The sequence below is a fragment of the Rutilus rutilus genome (assembly GCF_951802725.1).
Source record: "Rutilus rutilus genome assembly, chromosome: 7".
Lineage (NCBI taxonomy): Eukaryota > Metazoa > Chordata > Actinopteri > Cypriniformes > Leuciscidae > Rutilus > Rutilus rutilus.
The window spans coordinates 35045471-35069589 of NC_140221.1; the positions used below are offsets into that span (position 1 = coordinate 35045471).

The 24119-nt window shown below is 35.0% G+C and overlaps 2 protein-coding genes across 3 annotated transcripts; both read left to right on the forward strand.

Annotated features, from left to right (window-relative positions):
- Positions 1-219: 219 nt before the first annotated feature.
- Positions 220-5356, forward strand: LOC311293985 (histo-blood group ABO system transferase 2-like). 2 transcript variants are annotated; one of them, XM_084414600.1, is made up of 5 exons: positions 220-278; positions 2995-3030; positions 3365-3388; positions 3649-3783; positions 4316-5356. In XM_084414600.1, exons 1-5 carry the CDS (start codon positions 253-255, stop codon positions 5004-5006), a joined length of 912 nt encoding a protein of 303 aa, XP_084270726.1. In that variant the 5' UTR covers positions 220-252; the 3' UTR covers positions 5007-5356. The 2 variants fall into 2 exon arrangements, with proteins under 2 accessions (XP_084270726.1, XP_084270727.1); XM_084414601.1 differs by lacking the exon at positions 3649-3783.
- A 4918-nt stretch (positions 5357-10274) lies between these two features.
- Positions 10275-23505, forward strand: rnf128a (ring finger protein 128a). Its single transcript, XM_084415317.1, has 7 exons — positions 10275-10886; positions 12076-12320; positions 18195-18266; positions 19327-19409; positions 19530-19626; positions 21873-22044; positions 22841-23505. The coding sequence occupies exons 1-7, from the start codon at positions 10463-10465 to the stop codon at positions 22930-22932; spliced, it is 1185 nt and encodes a 394-aa protein (XP_084271443.1). The 5' UTR covers positions 10275-10462; the 3' UTR covers positions 22933-23505.
- Positions 23506-24119: the final 614 nt, after the last annotated feature.

Consider the following 24119-nt stretch of genomic DNA (forward strand, 5'->3'; position numbering starts at 1 on the left):
AACAGTCATTGGCTGTTGCATTATGTCTGTTTTGAATCACTTATAATATCTGTGTTTGTAAAGCTCCACCTTAGCCAGGCTTTTATTTGACTTTCAAATCTTTCCAGTAAAATTACAACAAACTCATCTTGGCAGATATTTTCACTCTCATTTTCCAGTTCAATCCATCAAGGTGAATAAAGACACAAGACCCAGCTGCATGATACGCCAATAATGCGACTCCGTCAGAGTGTTCATTTCTTCCTTTTTGGCATGTTTGTTGGCTTATCACTGAGTGGGTATGTAATTTTTTTTTTTGAAAATCTGTTGCTGATATTCTCACACTTGTTTTCAGTCTATTTACTAAATGTAATTGTCATACTTTTGTAGTGAAATTAGTGACTAACACAATTTGACATGTTTATAAATAATACTTAAAGCATTTTGCCTTTTTTCTTTTTAAAAGATAGCTTGATAGTTATTTGATCACTGAGGGAAAATGTGTTTTCTATAGACTGGTTTAAGCTCAGATCTCCCTAAACAAACACAAAGCAGTAACTATTCATTACTGAATGCAGGTCTCAGAAGACATGAAGTGTTATTCTCCCTTCCCTCATGTTCCAATGAAACTTTAATGCCTATGTGTTGTTCATATGTTCTCAGTATTTGTGTGTCTGGGAAACCAAATATATGAACAATTGACAAAATGATGGAACATTTGAAAAGACATTCATAGGTGTGTTTAATGGGAAATTGTGGATGCTCTTAAGTAAAAATGATTCAGTAAAGTCAAATAAAACAAATATGCTTTATAAAGCCACGTATTAAAAGGCAAGAGGTTCCTGCTGAAAGTAAAATACATTGGTACTAATGGAGCTTAAAGGGGTCATATAATGCCATTTTTGTACAAGCTAATATGATTCTTTAGGGTCTAAATTAAAAGTTTGTAATATACTTTAATTAAAAATTCTCATTAGTATTGTAAGAAAACACTAATTTTACCTGGTCAAAAACAGCTCTGTTTTCAGCACGCCGTTTAAGTGCATGTGTCTTTAAATGATAATGAGCTTTGCTCACCCCGCCCCTCTGTTCTGTGGGGCATTTTGACACAATGGAGTGTTGCCTTGACAACAGTTGAGGGTATATTTTGAAGAATGGCAGCGGGAGTCTCTGAGGACACTGTGCAACCGTATCAATTTGAACCGGAGTCGGAACGGAACAAGATGACGGGCCCGAAGAAGTTCGACCAGGACGTTTCTGAATGGTTGGTTAACGTAACGTCACTTTGATCTATCTTTGTGTGTACTGGCAGGGTAGAGTGTGAGATACGAACGCTATGTGTTTACTGATGTATACGTTAGTTCATTGACAGATTGATGTTAAAGCTAATGGTCATGACATTTTTTTTTTCCTGTAAATATAGGCTTGTCAGTGATGCTTAACGTTATCTATGCAGTGTTAGGTACAACTGTCAGGGCTGAAGCACTGACATGAGGTCACGGCAGGAATGTTTCTAACAGTAGTTGAAGGACACCTAAGATTTTTGTGTTACCATTCATCATCATGCAGTTATAACAGTTTTTTTTTACATTACTTCTTAATCAGTAACAGACACCGTTATAAACCATCTATAAAAGTAAGCTTAGTGTAGTATTACCACGTTAACTTTAACACCTGCGTACACAGTTTGTAATAACACAATAACCATAACGTGTTGTTCATTATAAACGTGGGATTATGAATTATATTGAGAACGTCGTACATAGAAAACATGCCGTAATGTACCCTTAGTGTAAACCTTAGCCGCATTCATCGTGAAGCGTGCAAGCGATTTGCAAAGATAAATATAAAGATTAATATAAAGGTTAATAAAACGTTACACTCACTTCTTCTGGAGGTGCAGCAGGAACACGAATAGTTGGTACCGATCCTTTTTTCAGGCGCAGCAGTCTGGTGTGAAATGATTCGCGCAAACATGAAAGCATTGCTGTTGATCGTGGGAAATATTCCCTTCGAAAACAAAACTTAGCCACTGCGTCTTCAGCGGTTCGGATTTAGGAACATCAAAATGGCTGCTGTGTTCCTTATTACACCCAAGAACAGAACACCACAATCGCTTAGACGCCATTCTGCTCCAGCGTATCAACAATGCGGACTATGATGATGACAGCTCGCTCAGGGCGGGTCTGTGTTGAAACGCTGCTGTCAATTAACAATCGTGGGAGGGGCGTCCGACCGCACACGGTCGAACGGCTTGATTTGAGACGGGAAAACATATAAGCATATAAACATATATCAAACACTGGATGGATTTTTATCATTTTATGATGGTTGTGTACAGGCACTGCCAACACACATTTTAGTACAATCAACTTGTAAAAGTGCATGTACCATTATATGACCCCTTTAAAGATGAGACCCTTTTTTATTGGTTTAAAATAGCAGACAAGCAGCGAGTTTTCAGAGTGTTTATTTTATTTATTTCATTTGTTTTTTTACTACTGTTAAGCTAGTGGGTCATTTTCCATCGTGTGTATGAATGTAGCCTATAAATAATTTCATCTGAAATATTCTGTGTAATTTTATGTATAGAAATGAACTCTAAAGTGTACAATATTCATGAATGTGCCAAAAATGTAAAAGTTTTAAAGGCTCAAATTGTGTGTTATATTATATTGTTGAACACAAAATCTAAAGACAACACCACAATGGGATGGAAGTCCTTTTTAAAAGAGCCTGTCCTGTTTTATTAGCTGACCAGTCTGAAGCATCATTTATTTCTCTGTAAATATTTTATTTATATAGAGTTCCTTCTTTCCCGATTTAAGATGATATAGGAGCTGTGCATATAGGCTAATATTTAGTTTGAGCCCCTGAGGTTGACAAACTACATTTTTGAAGGTTCAGCACCTCCGTCCACAGACCATTGACAAGGGAAAATCTACTACTATTGTGAGGGTGTCTACACACATTTCCAAAAGATCTTTGCTTATTTGATTATGTCTTCTCTCACAGGCTCATTTTATTGAGTTACACTTCCAGTTGGTTTAGGTAAGTAGCCTACTGTACATACGTTTATGTGAACATTAAACATTAAATTTCAGTCTGAATAAAACAATAATTAGTTTTATTAAATTGTCACATGTAACTGCTTTAGTTCATACCAGTCCAATTATTGTGTAAGTCAGACAAACAGATAATACAATTGTAGCTCAGTTTTGTTCTACGCATGCTCCAAAATCTTTTACATGTTCGATAATTATCATGCCTTGTGTCACGTATAAAGACTACACAAAACCCCGCCGCTGTAGTTCGAATACAGTGCTGCGATAAGGTATTTTGTGTTATACAGTCTATTCCTGCATAATTGTGTTTTGGTTTGCAGAAATCAACAAACAGACGAATTAAGGTAAGTACTCAATGCATACACTCCTAAATTAATTCTCTCTTCAACTTATACATAAAAATCTCATGTGCACACTTGCACAATAAGACTTGACAGAATTCAGTTTAATACCCTTACATATAGCCTATATGTACTTTCAGAATACAAAATGTTGAAAATATTTTTTACAGTTTACAGTGTAAACATGCTTAGATATAAACACGTGTGTGTGCGTGCGTGCGTGCGTGCGTGTGTGTGTGTGTGTGTGTGTGTTTAATACACAGTGTGCCAGACATTGTTTCTATGACACCATGGTTAGCCCCAGTTGTTTGGGAGGGAACCTTTGACTCCATACTGATTGACCCTATCTTCAAACAACAAAACATCACTATAGCGACCACTGTCTTCGCTTTGGGAAAGTAATAAAGTTACTTCTCAAACTCTCAAAATAACTATTTTTCTCTCTATCATTTATTAATATTCTTGGGTGACTTTGTAATGTCTTTAGATTATGGAATGGAAGTAATTTGGGCCAAATTACACCTCATATTCACATTCTCATGCTGGCTTCCTGTTACAACAACAGGACCAAATTTGCATCACCGTTGTAAAACTTGTTCACTTTGTTTAGAGCATGATTGCATGATTACACATAACCACAACTAAATGCAGCCACATAGATAACGCCATTTGATCTTCACACACAGAGTCAAATCTATATCTCTGAATCTGATACTGCATTTTTGTGGCAGAATCAGAGAGATGTAGATTTGAGATGTCTGATTTGTTTCAACAGCCATTACTCCAGTCTTCAGCGTCACATGGTCTAACAGAAATCATTCTAATATGCTGATTTGATACTGAAGAAAAATTTCTATTATTATAATGTTGAAAAAGCATACACACATAACATGTATATTTTTTCAATATCTGTTCCTCACTCTTTTTCAGATACACACGTTTCCTCAAAGATTTTCTGGAGTCAGCGGAGGAGCATTACTTTGTTGGATTTCGAGTGCATTACTACTTGTTTACGGATCAACCAGGAGAAGTTCCTGAAGTAAAGATGGGTGAAAATCATCATTTGACAGTTCAGAGTGTTCCGAGTTTGGACAGATGGCAGGACATAAGTATGGGCAGGATGGAAATACTAGAAAAACTAATAAAGAACGAACTGGCCAGTGAAGCTGACTATATTTTCTGCCTGGACGTGGATACAAAGTTCTATGGCCGCTGGGGGGCGGAGTCTTTGGGGCGTCTGGTCGGTGTGATACATCCTTGGTTCTTTGATTATCCAAGAGATCAATTCACATATGAGCGTAGACCCGAGTCTCAAGCATTCATTCCAGCTGGGGAAGGTGATTATTATTACACTGCTGCTGCATTTGGTGGCTCATTGGCTGATGTACATCATCTCACCAAAACCTGCTGGGAACAGCTGAACATTGATGCTGCAAACTCCATTGAGGCGATATGGCACGAGGAGTCTCACTTGAACAAGTATTTCCTTTATAACAAACCCAGTAAACTGCTCTCTCCTGAATATCAGTGGCGGGACATCAGTATCAGTGCAGCCCAAGTAAAAATTATTCGCTTCTCTCACGTAGCTAAAAACAATGCAGAAGTTCGTCCAAACTTCTAGCAACTTTTATTTAACATCGTGTTTCACAAAAAAGCATAATTTCCCTATCCCTTAGTTTTGAGACATAAACTGGTCAAACTGGTTTGACAAAGCATTGTGAACGATTGTAGATAACAAATCTGAGTCAAAAACACATTGCAAGCACATTAGGGTTCCACAGGGAAATCAGTTTTGAATTTGACTGAATATGTTGAATACCTTTGTTAAATCCTGATTAAATAATGTGTCATAATAGTTTTCTGATGTCTGATTGATAAGTTAATAAAGATGCGATGTGTGTAATTTAATGTTCTTGTGAGCTGTGAATCAGTAATGACTAGATGTACTCATATAAAACATCCAACAATATTTCAGGCTACATTGCAAATCATCTTTGTAAGTTTCCTAGCAAGAAAATATCTTAACATCCTTAAAACAACTTTCATTTACCTGAGAAGCAAATGGCATAAAATATTAATTCTTGCTTTTTTGCATTTTGTCTTGGTCTATTTGCAGATATTTTTGTCCCCCACTTGTTTTAAACATAAACTTCATTTAATGTTTTTTTTTGTTTATTATCCAGTGGATAAGACACAATCAAGTCTCATTTACTAAATACCACAATATGTCTGTGTGCACTGTACAGTCCTGGGATTGTATTGCAACCTGCTGCTCCTGTAATTCAATCCTCTTATTTGCCCACCTGTCCTATAACTACTGGGCAATTACAGAAAACCTTAGAATGTCTGTTAGACAATCAGAATAAAGAATTTAACAGCGCTATGGCGTAGCTACCCTAGTGAAAAATAAATATATTGAATTGTATTTAAAATACATTTATTTCATGATAAGTATACTAAAAATAGATGGACATGTCTGTACTAACTGAAAATACACTGTAAATGTAGTTATTTCATGCTTTCATCAAGCACACAAACTTAGTGCACTACAAATTCATTTGTAAAGTAGTAAGTATATGCAATTGGGGAAGGATGAAATATTTATTAAGAAAGTACACTGGGGTTCTTAATTCCATCTACAACATGTTTGAAACTTTTTTTTTGTTTTGTTTTTAAATATGACCTACACACGCACACACCCATTTGTATATATACCCACCCATATATATAATTTAAACTAACTGGACGAAACCTTTGAAAGAGGATGCCCACTTCATAACCCCAATGACATGTCCATGCTCACTCAGTCCAAAAACTTTAGTCTTTGTTAAGGTTTGAATTAGGCAACTCATCTTATGATCTTGTAGATCAGGGTGTTAAACTCAGTTCCTGGAGGGCCACAGCCCCTGCAGAGTAATTAAACACTTGATTCAGCTAATTAAGTCCTTCAGGCTTATTTGAAAACCACAGGCTTGTATGCTTGAGCAGGGTTGGAACTGAAATCTGCAAGGCTGTGGCCCTCCAGGAACTGAATTTGTAGATGTATGAGGAATTGAGGATACAAATTCATTGTTTATGATAAACAAAATGGGCTTACCTCAAGGCTCAATCTTAGGCCCCTTGCCTTTTAGTTTGTTTATAAATGATTTACCATGTTGTTGTCCAGATGTTGAATGTCAGCTTTATGCTGATGATACATTAATTTATATATCTGAAACTTGCATTGAATTGAAATTTGAGATGTTGTATAATCGGGCTCTAAAAAATAATTGATTAAAAGCCAAATCGATGGCATCACTGGCACATAAAAAAAAAAAAAAAATGGGGGGGGGGGAATATGTCAGTAAAAGGCTATTTTTTTAATTGTGCCATTATTTATAAAGATTACTTTATTGTATTTGAAGCACACAAAAATGATTTCATTAGCACACTTCAAGTTTATTTGGAATGCTATTGCAATGCGTTTTAAAATCAATAAAAGTAAAGGATATATGACCTCAGTTTGTTATCAGTATAATATTAATGTATGTTCAACACTCTTACAGTGTAACTGAATTGCAATTGTAATGTCACCAAAATACATTTAAAGTTTCTGAATTCTGCATTTCAAAACTTAGGTACTTAGTTTAGTAACTAAGTGTACTTAGGTAGCCTGTATAGCCACTTGGAATAGTTCCACTTTAGCCTATTTAATACAACTTTAGTTGAACTTCAGCACTGCTTTTGGATAACTAAAATGCATTTAGTTCAGTAGTACTTATATAAGTTGATCCAATTTAACAGACTTTAAGTATACCAATTTATAGTGTGCCACAAATAGGCCAACGTTTAGTTATACTAAAGTACAGATGAATAAATTGTGCCTAAGTAGGCTATACTATTTTTTTCGCTATAGGGTATAGTTTTTATTAATCAATTTATTTAATATGTATTTTCCTTTTATGACATAAGGCATGATATTCTATAACATATCACATATCATAGCTGCCTTGAAACAAGATTGTGAAAAGCGCTTTAACAATGACATATCAGTTAAATAACCCAGCAAGGCCTACTGAGCCTTTAGAAATCGACCCAAAGTGGCAACCAGAACATAATCTGATACGCCTGTGAAATTTCTAGCACAACAATAGACGTGGTTTGGGGTTTTTACCGGGAAACAAACATGATACAAAAGTGAACATTTAACGTTGCGTTCAGAACTGAGATGCAGGCTCCCGCAGGTGGTGATCAGGTGGAACTAGGCAATATTGTACCTCCTTATTTAGACAAATGCCATTTTAACAAAGTTTGATTTGATTAATAAGCTTTTTTGGCTTGCAACTCAGCCTTTCAAAAACAGGCCTTCAGTGGACACAACGCTGATTTTCCTATTTTCACAGGTATAAAACTATATAGCTCATGCCATGCTTTTTTGTATTTACAACGCAAAAGCAAAAGGATGAAAAACAGCAATCAACGTGGCCGATATTTCTCCAAATCTAGCAGGAGAGGGCGCTGTCGACTGCAGAGTGAACAGGTCAAATCTGTAAATGAGATTACTGTTTACACGTCTTGGTGATTACATATCAGATCTTGCTGATATCCTGCCGACCAAATCTCCACGTCAGAAATATATATACAAAATCAACAAGTGTTATTAGGCCTATAAAACAGCAAAAACAATGGAATATTACTGCTTCACTCACAATACTGTCCTGTGAAATGGAGACGTTCCCTTATCTCTAACTCATAAAGACAAACATCATATGAAACCCCACGATTAAACAGCAAGAGACGAAAGCTATAATTAAAATAAAACTTAATGAATAATAAAATGATGAATAAATTATTACATGATAAATCAAATGACAACTATAAATGACTATTGATTATAAAATTAAATCCTATAAAAAAAATAAGAAAATACAACACAGATATGGTTGCTCTCAAACACAGATTGCTAATTGAGAATCCTTAGATCCTTCACATACTTTCCATTCAAAGCCGAAAAAAATGATCACACAAAGAAGCCAATTAGAAATTCAACATTTAATTTCACATATGAAATGTTGTGTGTATATGTTTGTTTAAGTTAAATGATATATGTCTTAGATATGATACTATTGTTTATGATAACTGCATGTGTTCTTTTCTATTCCAACCTTCAGTCTTTTCTATTTCAGGAACAATTTATAAAACAGTCTGGCTGATCATCATTATTAAGAGCTTATTAGCAGATTATTACCTAACCTACACTTTCTAATTTCTCTAAAGATGTGCTTACCACTGAAAATTAGGCAAAAATAATGATAATAATTTGCTTGAGAATATTTCACAGAATTTCAGTGCATATATTCTCCTATAAGGGCTAGCCCCTATATAGGCCCAATTATTTTATTTTTTTTACTTTAAAAAATAGTTACACCAGAACTACTTTTCCTTAAAAGGGAACTGGAAAACATTAGATTAATCGAGATATATTAATATACATTATGTTAAAAATATATTATGTTAATGTATTATTTTTATAGTTTCAACAAAGCAAAATCAAGTAGTGCTTTATTATTAAACCCAAAAGTGTAATAGTACTTCACTAAAACACTTATACTATATTATTTTGGGAATCTGTACTTTACTTGAGTTCTGTTAAAACTACTTGTACTTTTTCCTATTACATTTACCATTACAGTTTCACTTAAAAGTGTAAAGTAGGCCTTTTCACATCATTCACAAAATATATATTTTTCTTGATCCAACTATCAAGTCAATCAATCATGCTAGTTTATGTTTCCTTTTATTTAAACAGCTAATGAAATTTATTTTATTTTAAATACTGATAAAGCTGCTTTTTTTTTTTTTTTTTTAAGAATAGTTGACCAAAAAATAAATAGGCTATGTCATCATTTTCCCTTTGTCATTCCAAACCTGCATGACTTTCTTCAGTGGGTGACAAAAGGAGAAGTTCTAAAGAATGTTCATAATTTTCCCAACCACCATAAAAGTGGATAGAAACCAAGGGCTTTCAAGTTCCAAAAATGACACACACACACACACACACAAAATCATAGCATGAGTCATGAATCAGCAGAACAACATCAGCAAAAGCATCATAAAAGTATATTCCATATAAGTATACTGTATTTAAAGTTTTCTGAAATCAAATGAGGCTTTATAGATGACAGAGTGAAATTTAAGTTGCTATTTACCTGCCTTAACAATCTAGCTTGACAGGTGGTCTCCATCCATTTTTGTTATACACAACTATACACAACATTCTCCTATAAATAACTATAACAAGTCATTCAGCCTTCAAAAGACTATGAGGATGACAGGATGTTTTGGGGGTGAACTATCCCTTTCAGTTTCAGACAGACTTTCAACTAGCAATGTGTTTTTTATATATATATATAATAACAATCACTAGATGAACTTGAGTTAAGTGTAAACAGGGTTCAGTCTCGATTATTAGTTTAAAAATCATTGTATTAAAACCTCAAACCACTGTAAAATCATCTGCTACTAATTTTAGCTGAAAATCTTCCTCATATTGGGTCCAAAAGTCTTACATGGCCAGAACAATGTAAAAGAAACTGTTTTTTTACAGTTATCTTTACAAATGTTTGCATCAAAAACTGCAAAAAAATTGAAAATCTCCACTTGGTTTCAAGTCAAATAAAAAAGAAAAATGTGTTTACTTTAAATTAAGTACAAATAAAAATGGATATTTTTTTTATTTTCACTCAAGTATTTTTTAAATGAGTAACATTTTTGACATAGTATCAAAAATAGGTAGGCTACAAATTCTCAATATTTTTTATAGCCCTAGTAGCTCTTGAACGAACCACATTGTTATAGTCCCTTTGCAAAAGTACGAGTAAAGAAAAACAGCGTGTGTGGCTTTAAGAGAGAGGTGGGCGTGGCTTCAGGCGCAGTGACCTCAGCGAGGTAGAGTTTCTATTCAGTTGCGTTACCAAAACACCTGTAAGCGCTCAGTAGATTACGTTAGTTTGCGGAAGCATTTTTAAATTGTTTTAAAACCCAGTTTGTGCTTTGAATTGTACTAAGGAGGGTAGCGGCAGGGTTGGTTTGCCGAATATGGGGCCTCTTGCGAGTCGAGATGTGTTTTCGTGGCTACTGGTGGCCTCGGTTCTCCAGGTGTCGAGTGTGCGCTTGGCGCAGGCCAGTTACCTGTGCACTGCATACCTGAACATTTCCTACACCAATCCTGAAACGAACCGAACCACCTGGAATCAAGAGGAAATGGGACTCTATGGACAAGACTCACCCAAAGCTTCTGTCGTGGGGAATGTGTATTTAGCCACTCCGATCTTTGGCTGTGACGAGGACACCGTTTATAGCCGACCGAACGATTCCAGGGGCTGGATCGCCTTAATCCAACGCGGAAACGGTTGCACTTTCAGCGATAAAATTAACGTCGCAGCTATGAACGGAGCTGCCGCTGCTATCATTTTCAACGACTTCGGGGCAGAAAATCGGGTCATTCAGATGTCCCACCCAGGTATGTGACTCAACGGGCTTAGGACCTCAGGTGGGCTGCTGAACTTTTTTTAGACGGTCCGTCCTGTATATGTTTTAGTTTGTGTATATGCAAGTGTTATACACATTATTCTGATCAATTCTGGTCTCTGTTGGGTGCCAGTTGTACTCTAACCCGGGCGTTGTGTTGTGTAAGTTGTGTAAACTTGACGGTTGATCCGTAGGACCTCCTCAACGCGGAAGAGCGCGCGCTCTGCTCTCACCTGTCCAGAATATAAGAAACTGGACTAGATCCGCAATTTAGATCTGTTTTTTTATCATTATTATTATTTATCACAAACCCACTCACTGATCATCAGGAGATATTCACTGCGTAATGATTCACTTTGTAGATGACCTAACGTTAACGTTACGTGTTTAATGACATTATGTCATGCCATAAAAAGTAAGGGTGCGTGTAACTTAGCCTATACGTTAGATGTTATTTACGGTGTTATTTTTGTAATCATGAAGATACTATTATAGTTGTTGTTAAAATTAGTTTAGTTATTTTGTCGTGTTTTTAAAAATATGTACATGTGCTCTAAAACAATTAAAACAAAAAATAACAACATCACAAACTAAATAAAAAAAAATGAAATGTTGCCTTTTATATAGGTTTTATATAATCAGTTAACGTTTATTTCTAGTAACAAACTGCAGGTGTGAACTGTGATCACTGTGTGATAACCTACTGACGTCCACAGGACCAGATATGGATTTTTTTTAATAGTTTTAACTTAAGTAACGTTAACTATAATAATCCTGGTAATTGCTTTTTTGTGTGTCATGCGCATGCGAACAAGTAATGTTTACATTTTTTGGAGTCATAATAATAATACATTTATTTTATATAGCGCCTTTAAAAGTTGCTTTCTCAAAGCGCTTTACAAGCAAACATAACTCATAAGAGTTCAGAGCTCACATCTCTCTCGAAACAAACTCTTGTTTTGACCACTTTTTTGACACAAGTGTGTCAGGCTCCATAATTTCCTCTCCCTTAATTTAAAAACGCAATTTATTTGGTTTCGTGTTGGTAAACACCTCTAATGTTGCATGTTTGGTGACGATTCGGCTCTTTCCGTCAGGTTGTCAAGCGCAACGGTTTGTGTTTTGTTTTGCGCATGCGTATTGCTGGTGTTTTCAGTATTGTCTCTTTTGTGTGTTTCTAGGCACGAGCATCGTTGCAGTCATGATTGGCAACAACCGTGGGATGAGTCTGGTCCAGCTGCTAAGCAAGGGCGTTCCCGTTTCCATAGCGATAGAGGTCGGGAAGCAGCACGGTCCCTGGATGAGTCACTATTCAGTGTTTTTCGTCTCCATCTCCTTCTTCATCGTCACCGCGGCGACTGTTGGATACTTCATCTTTTACTCCGCGCGGAGACTGACCGGCCTCAGACAGCAGAACCGCAAACAGGTAACTTACAGCACAAGATTTGCGTGGAAGGCTGCTGATTTGATGAGCAGTGAACGTCAATCCTGTTAATATAACGTTACTGGGTTAATCTAACTTACGTTTCGCCCAAAAGCACTTTTACGGAGTAAATAAAACTGGATTAAAGTAGGCCTACATCTTTATAAGACACAGATAATACCTCGAAATGAGTAAATATAAGAATAAATGGTAAAACAAACACTATTTGAAGGAGATCCTTTTATATTTTTTGCACTGGTCAATGACGTGACGCCAAAATTTTCTGTCCATAGCATTTTTTCAGGCAAAAACGGGTTTAAATGCATATAAAGATACTGTATTATTTGTAGTACCTCTCCCATGTATGTACTCACTTTAACTTTTCAAAAACTTTTAGTTATTTGTTATTTTTTTGTTATTTAAAGTGTCAAAACATCATGTGGTGCACCCGTCCAGCCATAACTTCTGTTTTGAAAACGTCTTTGAAATTACTCTAAATTTATTCAGATTTTTTTCTGCACTGTTTGGCATGATTTCCAAAGTGTTTTGTAATCCTTTAAAAAAATTCAAAGCATTTGTATTTATATTTCCATCATAATATACAAACAAACTTTGTCCGATGATGTCCATTTTATGAAATATGTGGTCCGACCATCAAGGAACTACCATTTTGGGACTTTTATGTTGAAAACTATTAAAACACAGGAAGTTACATCATATACCAATTTACCAAGGACCCGTGGAAGCAGCAAGCAGGTTTGTAATTCTCTCAAATTGGAAAAACCTTTGTAATGGTTGGTATGTAGTTGCCACATTTGGATGTCTTGTGGTATGACCTCAAAAAAATAATATTAAAGTTATTTCTACAAATATATATTTTTATTATAAATTTCATAGTGACCTTTTTTGGGAAGCTAGCTTGTTTTGTTTAGGTGGCCAATTCTGTGCCTGTAAATTTTGACTAAATTTGAAAATATCATGTGGTGCGACCAAATATCATGTGGTGCGACCACTGCAGACTGTTTTCCATGATAGATATATGTCCTAGATTGGCAGTTTTATGCTTTACATTCAATTGACGGTTTATATACAAAAAGTACTTTAATTTAGTATCATTTGGAATAGATTTTTATGCAATTTGCGATATTTTTTTTACAAATATATTTCAGACAGTTTATGTTTACTCTTTGTACAATATGAAAAAAATGCAACAAAAAATAATTAGAGCATGTAATTTCAGTTTAGTAATAATTTATTTATTAGTAGTGTATTTATTATTGCCTATTTATTTATTTAAAACTATTATACTACAAATATATTTTTACCAGATGCCACTGCCAAGCGAAAAAATTCTGATCCTGCAGCAAGAGCAGAGTACCTTGATAGGAGAAGAGTGAAATTTTATTACAGTTTAAAATATCTGTTTTTTATGAGAATATATAGTAAACTGTAATTTATTCTTGTGATCAAAGCTGAATTTTCAGCATCATTAATCCAGTCTTCAGTGTCACATGATCCTTCAGAAATCATTCTAATATGTAACCCTAGACCACAAAACCAGTCCCATGGGTACATTTTTTTGAAATTGAGATTTATACATCATATGAAAGCTGAATAAATAAGCTTTCCATTGATGTATGATTTGTTAAGATAGAACAATATTTGGCCGATACAACTGAAAATCTGGAATCTGAGGGTGCAAAAAAATCGAAACATTGAGAAAATCGCCTTTAAAGTTGTCCATTTATGTTTGCGATATTGCTATATTCACTCACAAAAAATATTTTTTTTATATGTACAGTAGGACATTTACAAAATATGAAACATGATCTTTATTTAATATCCGAATGATTTTTGGAATAAAAGAAATATCGATAATTTTGACCCATACAATGTATTGTTGGTTATTGCCACAAATATACCCTGTGCGACTTGACTCTTTTTGTGATCCAGGGTCACTAATGATTTGCTGCTCAAGAAACATTTCTGATTATTATCAATGTTCATATTTTTGTGGAAACTGTGATACATTTTATATGTCAGGATTATTTGATGAATAGAAAGTTCAAAAGAACAGCATTTATTTGAAATAGAATCTTTCGTAACATTATAGCCTAAATATCTTTACTGTCACTTTTTATCAACTGAATGTGTCCTTGATTAATAAAAGTATTAATTACTTAAAAAAAAAAAAAATGTTAGCTGTATACAATACTTTTATGAAGTAATTTATATATTATCTATAACATTATTATTTGTTAGTCAAGTTAAATTAAATGGTGCACTTGTGTTTTGTGATAAACATTTTCTAAACATTTTTTTAATATAAAAATCACGTTCAGGAAAATTCAGTGAATTTTTTTATAAAATCTCGTTTAAATCTATTTTTTTGTATAAAATATATTGTTCATTGATCTCTTTAAATAGATTTTTAACTACATAAGGTCTTCGTGTCATCATTCATGCGACCACTCATCATGTGGTGCGACCAATAAAAGCAATCACTGTATTCAATTTAAAATAAAATATCTTATTTCTGTGGCTGAAATATGAATCACTGATACAGTATGCTTTAGTAAATGATATTTTTAAAACATTTGTATCAGTTTTATGTGATTTACAGGAAAAATAAGTCTGTTAACTAGATTTAAGAAGGCAACTCAGAAATTATAGAACATACTATATAAACAGCACACACCACAGTCATCTCATTGACAAATTCTTCCGGTAGCCCTCCTCCTCCAGTAAATTATCTTCCTCTTATGCGCAATTACATAATAGGTTTTATGGTTTGAGCCCCCTCCAAGGATAGCAAGCCAAGTTAGTTTACTATTAACCTTTAAGGCTGAACGGGCAGGCGACCTAGTTAAATCAAGTTTTGCACTGTCTTTAAGATAATTTTATTGGCTTTGTACACACTGCACAGTTTGGTAATCAAAGAGTGATAACCTTATTTAAATGCCAAATGAACCTCTTTAATGCAGTAGGCTAATAACTACACTGGAAATGAGAAAATGGCTTAAATTGTTTTTGGATTACATTTTATTTGCTTTCGTTTCATATCACTTTAGTTACTGCGTTTAGTCAGCCTCGAATTTCTTGGCATGTTTGACAAGAAAAATCAAGGAGGTCTATATAATGTGGGGTTAAAGTAACTCAAAGACACATTGATATATGCTTTATAAGCCAAAGCTTTTAGAGCCAGTCTTTCCACCAGAGCTGCTTCCAACCATTTTTGTGGCCTGTGGCTAATTAAAATTTGAACTTTAGCCATGTTAAATAACATCATGACAATTGTGATAATGCTTTCCTGTTTATCAAAAATGCTATCTCTGATATTTCCATTTGTCACTGTCATTATCATTACGGGTGTTATTCACAGCAATGACAATAATAGAAAGCCATTGACTTTGGTTACTCATTTATATTATAGACGATAGTTGGTCTGCCCGGTAAGTGGTTGTATAAACAAGACTATTTGAGAATGTTATTAAATATAGATGTCAAAACTGGATCACACAGTCAGTACTTTGGTTATGATTCTATGAGACAACATTTGTTCTGAACATCACAAATGCGTAGTTTTGCACTGTGCACTTCATGCTTGCTTGTTTATTAGTCTGATGTAACTGTCTTCTTACTGGTTGGTCTGGTTTCACAGTATTGGGTTCTGAGATCATCATCCTTTTTTCAACTTTAATGTCATCACTGTATGTGTATGAGTTTGGTTCAAGAATGGCATTAGGACTAACTTTAGTATCAAGGGAATGTTTGATCTTGGATAAAGTTTAACTAAAATCACAACCCATCAGAGATTAATACACACACACGCACACACACAGACGGACGGAATGTTTTCAGTTCGCAACTGTTGAAATTACACTGGGAATTTTTCTAAAAATCTTGTTTGCAGAGGGGAATTCTGTGGAATATTTAAGCTTACTAAAGCCAAAGGGCATTACTGTGCTCTAAAAGTACCTTTTCCTGTTGTTTGTGATTTAGTTTGAAGTAAAACGGGAAGAAAATAATAAAAGTAAATTGTAAAGTAAAAGTCTTTGTTGAACTTTAGCAGGCAGAGATCCCATTCTTAACCTGTTGAGCTTTACAACCCATATCTCGGCAACGGCCTGGTTACAGCCTACATGTTTGTGCTTTATAACTTCTGGAAAATCAGACCCTTTCTGTCTGAGTATGCTGTGCATTTTCTTGTCCAAGCCAAAACACATTTCATACATACATAAGACACGCCTCTTCTGCGATTTTTATTTATTAACTAACAACCATAAACAAATGCAATTCCTGTAATAGCTCCTTTTGGGTTTGTGTGAGCAATAAAAATGACTTCCTTCTTCATACTGACTTAGAATTGACACACTGTCACAATGGGTCTTATTCATGGAATTAAAAAATGTCAGATACATATCTATGACTCATTTGTCTTCAAATAACACAAGGTTGTGATCAGGTCAATGACAAATCAGAAAGAGCTCCAAGAAACCCATATTTCTTTAGAGGCTTGTAAGGTGTTCAAAAAGGGTGGACTGTCAAGAGTATTAGATTTACTTTTTGCTGCTGGAGAACAGTCAGTTGTAAATAATTGCTGTTTTAAAAAAAGTTAACTGACATCAAATTGTTGCTGAGACTGTTGAATAGACAGATAGTCTGTTGACATGGTTTGTTTTCATTTTCTATTGAGTCTCTATTATTTGTTGGCCATTAGTATGTTCGTTTCCTCAATAGGAAATTCATGTGGTCTTGCATGAATACATTTATACTTTTTGGTACAACTTTAGTCAACAGTGTAGTATTAATTATATATTTTCAATCACAAATGTTTCATCATTGGTAATAATAAATATCAGAGGCAATAAATTACTCTAAAGCAGCACCTGAGCAAACTTTGCTTTTGCATTCTAACTCTGACTAATAACTGCTGTTTTAAATTTTAAATTTTAAATTTATTCAAATTTTGACTGCTGGGTAAGGATTGTGAATTTTCAACTTGCCATTTATTTTTATTAATTTATTCATTCCATATTAACATATAAGAGTCTAAGACTAGGCTATATTTATTGTAAGACATGTACATTAATAGTATTCTTTATTTTTTCTGTTCCTCCAGATAAATTCAAACGTGTATATTCACACATCTCTTAAGCTGGTCAAATGTGATGTCAGCCAAAATGGTGGCTTAAATTATATTTCATAAATATCCATGTCTGTTGTATTAACTATTCCCTAAATGTGTGAGGTCGTATACAACTTAATAATATGGATCTAGATAATGCAGTTAAAAAATATGTTGGTATTCTCACAAAAGAAAAAGTTGGCACACCACAGCTCCATAATAGAAATATTATTACATGTTCTCACCAAAGTGATGAGAACATGCAGTCAATAATTGTTCTATTTATAAATCTGGTGTGCCAACTTTTTCCTTTTTCTGTCTGGGTTGTGAAAGTGTGAATGTGTGTTTTGCTAGAGGTTCTTTTTTGGTTATCTAATGCATTGACATTCATAAATCTTTAAGTCTGTCTCAAGTGTCCACATTCTTGTTGCGGCCACCCTGTATGAATCAGCCGAGTAAATGAGTCCGCAGTAGATCTCTCGCTGAAGGTTGAGGATTTTTTTTATGCTAAATGTAATGTTCCATTAATATACTTCCTTAATAATCCTAATCTGAAGCCCCTTTGTTGTAGGTGTTTGTGTAGCAGACTAAACATATCTTAGAACACTGTGTTGATACTCGCGTTACAGTTTAACGATATTCATACACTTCCTGAAAAACCAGTAAGACCAGACCAAAAACACACACACACACACACACACACACACACACACACACACATTTCAAGCTGTTTTTCTGTTCTTTTTCAGAAAAAGCTGAAAGCTGAAGCAAAAAAGGCGATTGGCCAGCTGCAGGTCCGCACACTGAGACAAGGGGATCAGGTACATTTGAGCACCATACATACTTCTATTTGTATTTATGCGTTTTCTTTCTTTCTTTCTTTCTTTCTTTCTTTCTTTCTTTCTTTCTTTCTTTCTTTCTTTCTTTCTTTCTTTCTTTCTTTCTTTCTTTCTTTCTTTCTTTCTTTCTTTATTGTCTTTGTTTTGTGCGTGCACATGTATGCATGTAGAGTTTATTTAAAACATTTTTTTATAGGTTTATCCTTTTTTTCATGTTGTGGATGGTACATTTTTAGGCAACATGTGTAACAGGAGTGTAAATGTTACAGCACGTTTTTACACTTAGGGCTATTTCACACTGCTTAACCCCGGGTGATTGACGTTCTAACCCCAGTTTTTAACCCCAGATAAAGGAATGTTTCACACTTGTAATCTAGAAGTGGGGTTAGTACTGCTTTTTACCTGGGGTTAGCAAATGCTTAGCAACAGACAACCAATTGCGTGTCTCATATTCACAGGCTTTGAATAGTCATTGAAACACTGAGTGTTGACGTTTCACGCTGAAATGACGTTAGATAGAAGAAGAAGAAGTGAAGAAGACACCATTTCATTCTTACCATTATAGTTCGAAAAGTCTGTTCTGGATAAACTTCATAGTACAGTTGGCAATATATAACATAAAGATGTGCAATGCTGGAGCCACTATGTAAAACATATCGGGTGTTTTGTCTGTCCATTTGCAAATATGCAAATAAGGACGTTAACCTGAAGTTCAGGAATGTCCAGTGTGAAACGTCATCTTATGAATAGATTAGTTGGTAACGATGCAAGATAACCCAGGATTCCATTTACCTGGAGTTTCCAATGATCCAGGGTTAACTATTTCAAGTGTGAAAAGTCCTTTTGTAAATTGAGTCAAAAGCTGAAATATAGCATAAAAACAATGTTTGTTTTTTAAACTATTGTACAGTTAGAATTTGCATGAAAAAAGACAAATTAATCAATGTAATGGCTTATTATCAATAGGATAACTTATTAATTGCAGATATACGAAGAACTGGATGAACCATTTTGATGATGTGTGTATATCTTTGTTTCACAGGAGACTGGCCCCGATGCTGATACCTGTGCAGTTTGTATTGATTTGTATAAACCAGGAGATGTACTGTCAGTTCTCACATGCAAGTATGTCTCTCTGTCTTTCATTTCATTCCATTTCATCTCCGTCAATCACAGATGTTTATTACTTTTTTCCTGTCCTTTCAGTTCTAATGTGTGCACAATGTGTTTGTGTGTGTTTTGCAGTCATTTCTTCCATAGATCTTGCATCGAGCCGTGGCTGCTAGAGCACAGAACCTGCCCAATGTGCAAGTGTGACATTCTTAAAACCCTTGGAGTTGAGGTGAGTTTTCACACTAGGACTGTTTGTCGCCCCAGACATGTTCAAAAGACCAGCGTTATATAAAGCTCTGAGGTGCTAGCAAATATCAAATGTTTTTTGCACCTCCCCTCCATCTTTATCTAAAACACGGAATCACAAGTTGAAATAAAGTTTCAAAAGCACATTTATGAATTCATTTACTTTTTTCAACCACTCTTGTCAAATGTAATTTTTTTTTTTTTTCAAAGAGGCACCAGATGGAGGCACCTCAGTAGGTAGGATGTTGCGTAAACAACATGCCTTGATGCTTTCCAGATACTGCCTGATAAGGCGTAATTTTTCAGGTTTCAGACCACAGTCTTATTGTTAACACAGTAAAACAAAGAAGATAAAAGCTGAACAAATGCAAACAAACCAGAGCTCTATTTCCTCTCAGTTCAGTTTAAAGCGCTACCATGACAATACAAATGTCCTGTTGTTTATCATGCTAAAGTGTTAGCAACTTAGCTGCAGATGAAAACTTGCAAAATAAAAAAACATAACATTACTAAGCATTATTTAAAAAGGAAAAGAAGACAAGGCCAAAATCATTCTCTGCCTCATGTGGTAGGAGGCAAAGAGGAACAGATGTTCAAAAGCTCTGGTGTTATTCCTGTTCAATGTGAGACAGCTCATGTGTTTAAAGCATTTGATTTCTGAGTCATGCAGAGTCACACGGAGCAGCGTTACATTGCTGTTTGTGTTGACTAACGTTGGGTGCTCCTGGGAGAGAAATTGTTCTTTGGTCTTTTGAAATCTTTTATTGTGGCAGTGAGTGAAGATGGATAGAGATGCATCAGCAGTGACACACCTCAGCTCAAAGTTTATTTGTCACATGTTCGAGTGAGGCCATACAATGCTTTTTTTTCTAAAGGCTTCTAGAATGACTAGACAAAATTAATGCTGCCCTTCAATTGCTTGGGGTCAGTAAGATTTTTGTTAGATTTTTTTTGGCAAAGATGTATTAAAATGATCAAGATTTCCATTTCAATTAAATGCTGGTTTTGAAAGGCTGCATTTTACAGCAAAAATACAGTAAAAGATATTATTGCTCCAGTCTTCAGTGTCACATGATCCTTCAGAAATCATTCTAATATCATGATTTGGTGCTCCGGAAACATTTCTTCTTATTATTTTTTACATGATCAACAATGTTGAAAATACTTGTGCTGGTTAATATTTTTGTGGAAAAACACTACATTTTTTCCAGAACTCTTTGATAAATGGAAAGTTCAAAAGAACAAAACATCTTGCCGACCCCAAACTTTTGAATGGTGTATATTGTGATGATAATATACATTTACACATTTTATACAGATATGCAAGTAATACACAGATACATTATTTAAAATAGTTTAAAATTAAAATTTTGAATTATAGATTATAAGTATTGACTTTTGATGTCCCTAGGCTATGGTAGTATTTGCCTTACTGCAGCAAATACCATATCTGGGATGCTTTTTTTCTGGCCTTAGCCCTGCTCACCTTGGTGAAATATCTGGCAGATTGGGCAGCATACCTGCGGTGTTACATTCTGTTGCTTGTATTATCCTCTATAAGTCTCTTTGATCCTGCTCCTATTCCAGGCAGAAGTACAGCCTGACAGGATGCTTTCGATGGAGTACATGTTTGCCCATCCTTAACTTTCAGAAGCAGTGATAGGATAGAAAAAAAGGTCCAGTGTTCTGTTTCCTCAAGTTGAATAATTTGCAATAGTCTTTTCTTCCTTATTATAATGTTTATAATAAGGCAAAAAATCCGGAGCATCTCCCACTGTGTTTGTTGCACCTTGGGAGCTCACCTTTGTTCCAAAGAATGTCCTTAAGCAGTCCTGACCCAAGGTGACAAAAAACAGCATACCTGGAGTATGATGTGTAACCATGTGTGACTCTTCTTAACCATCCTGTCATGAGCCTTGATTACAGTAACCAGAGGGTTGATGGATCCTCTGTCACTTGTTATTAAAAAAGACTGCTCTCACTGAAACTGGACTGCTGCTTAGTCATCATGCTTCGCATATGGAGAGCTGGAGGATTAGTTCTGTTTGTTCTTCTCTCTTTGGCAGCCTGGTTTTATTCTTTTGCCCTTCAAGTCTGGAGTCCATCATTTTAGGGAATTTGCCATAAAATCTAGTTTTCAGTTTTTAAACATTCAATCAGTTGCGCACTAAAAAATATTTGGCCAGATATTTTCTGAAATGAATTTTTCTGATCTTCTCTCTCTTGTAGTTGGATGTAGAGGAGCAGCCACAGATTTCAGTGCCTGATTTCAGATCCTTTTCTACCTCCGAGGACCTGCAGAGTGAGACAGCATCACACACACACAGCGAGACTGCATCCTCTGGATATGCATCCATGCGTGGAATCGAGCACCTAAGTCCTGCTGAAGGCACACAGAACGGTATGAAAAAACACAAGCACAAGCACATTGCTCGCGTCATGTAGAAACGCACTCCAGCTTACTGTGATTGTACTAATTAACTTTCACATACAAATATATAGAATGACAGCGCATCTGGGCTGAATGTCACACATTAATATATATTATATGCAGCTTTTTTGTGTTGTTTTCCATTGAAAACCCACCAATAACCATGATGTACTTATGTAATTGGTGTTAGTGTGTACAGTTACATGAAAATATTTTTGTGCATAATTACTGAAATGGCTATCCATGCACAAGGCAGTGATGGCACTGGTATAGAAATACTCATAATTCTGCTTTGCTGAAAATACTAAAATATGTTAGAGACAATAGCTTGCACACTGATTGTACTGTACATTTAAATGTTTTAAATTATGTTTTTGAATGATAACATTCACTTGAAATATTAAATAAATTAATTTCCAGTAAAATAATGTACTGATTTAAATCTAATCTATTGGTGAAATTTTGTGCCACAAATAATGCAGAGTTTGCTTGATTTTGTGTTCAATTTACGTCCAAATAATATCTATAATAGTTTAATGCTTCTCTGTAACTGCTGATTTGATGAAGCTATTCAGAGTGTACCTTAAAGCTGAAGTTTGTAATGTTGTAAATAAATTTGGAGATGGTTGTTATTGTTTTTTTTGTTTTGTTTTTAATGCTAATGGAGAAAATGATTGGGGAAAAAGATGCCTCTAGAAACAAGGTAATCGGTCAGTTATTGTTATTGGTCTTTTGGTCTGAGTGGTTTGTTGTGATTGGTTTGCAGATGTGCAAGAGGAGCAGTTGGACGCGTCACCTCATTATGATAATCTTGCCTTCGAGGGCGACGTTCACAGCCAGAGTGAAGTCAGGACCTGAGCAGCACCAGCAAACACTGATACAATGCACTCATACAGATGAAATGAAGCGTTTTGATTTGAGGACTTATATTGAAGCACTGCTGAGCCCTTTTCTGATTAGTTTCTGACTAAGTGCCTATACATTTTTTTTCTCTCTCTCTCTCTCTCTCTCTCTCTCTCTCTCTCTCTCTCTCTCTCTCTCTCTCTCTCTCTCTCTCTCTCTCTCTCTCTCTCTCTCTCTCTCTCTCTCTCTCTCTCTCTCTCTCTCTCTCTCTCTCTCTCTCTCTCTCTCTCTCTCTCTCTCTCTCTCTCTCTCTCTCTCTCTCTCTCTCTCTCTGTGGGGTCAATCGGAGGTCATGTTTTAATTGTCTGTGGTTAATTCAGGTTATGATTTCTAATTCAGGGTTTGATTCCCACTGTGGTTGTGTAAGGATTTGAGACTCACGGCCTTCCATAGCGTCACGATGTCAGAGCAGCTGTGGAGACACACAGAGAGAGACAAGAGTGCTCCACCTGCTGTACATCAGTGGACTTAATGCATACTGTACTTTACCCCTTTTTTCGTGGCTTATTAAAATATATTGTTCCAGTTTTGATGGAAAATTTTTAAATTCTGAAATATTGTGCCTTACACACACTTATGTAAGTGTATATTACTCTTTGCATAGACCTAATGGGGCTGGTTTAATATCTGGATTAAGTTCTCCTGATTTTAATATTTAATAAGAGATGAAAATATTTCTTTACTCTTTCAAATGAATAGTACTGACATTGACATTAAAATTAACATTGTAAATAAAATATTTTATGAAATTTACTGTGTGTTTATTATTCAGTGTTTCTTAAGAAGCTCATTTCACAACTCAGATCAAAGAAATCTGAATCACTTGCTGAGCTGAAAATTACTTTTTTGTCATTAAAGAAATGCACTTAGAACTACGGTTTTATATGAGACTTTAAACCGTGTAATTCATGGCTGTTGTACTTCGTATGACAACGGTCGGTTGAAGATCACACAAGTTGTGTTGTAATCGGTGGTTTCATAGTTTTTTTTTAGACTTTTTAAAATTCAATATTTAATATAGAAGAGCCAATTACTGAACAATATTTAACTCTTAAATAAAGTAAACACACCTTTTACAAGAATTGCATTTCTTTCTTTATTTGTTTTTTTTTTTCAAAAGTACTTAATCATTATATGTTCCA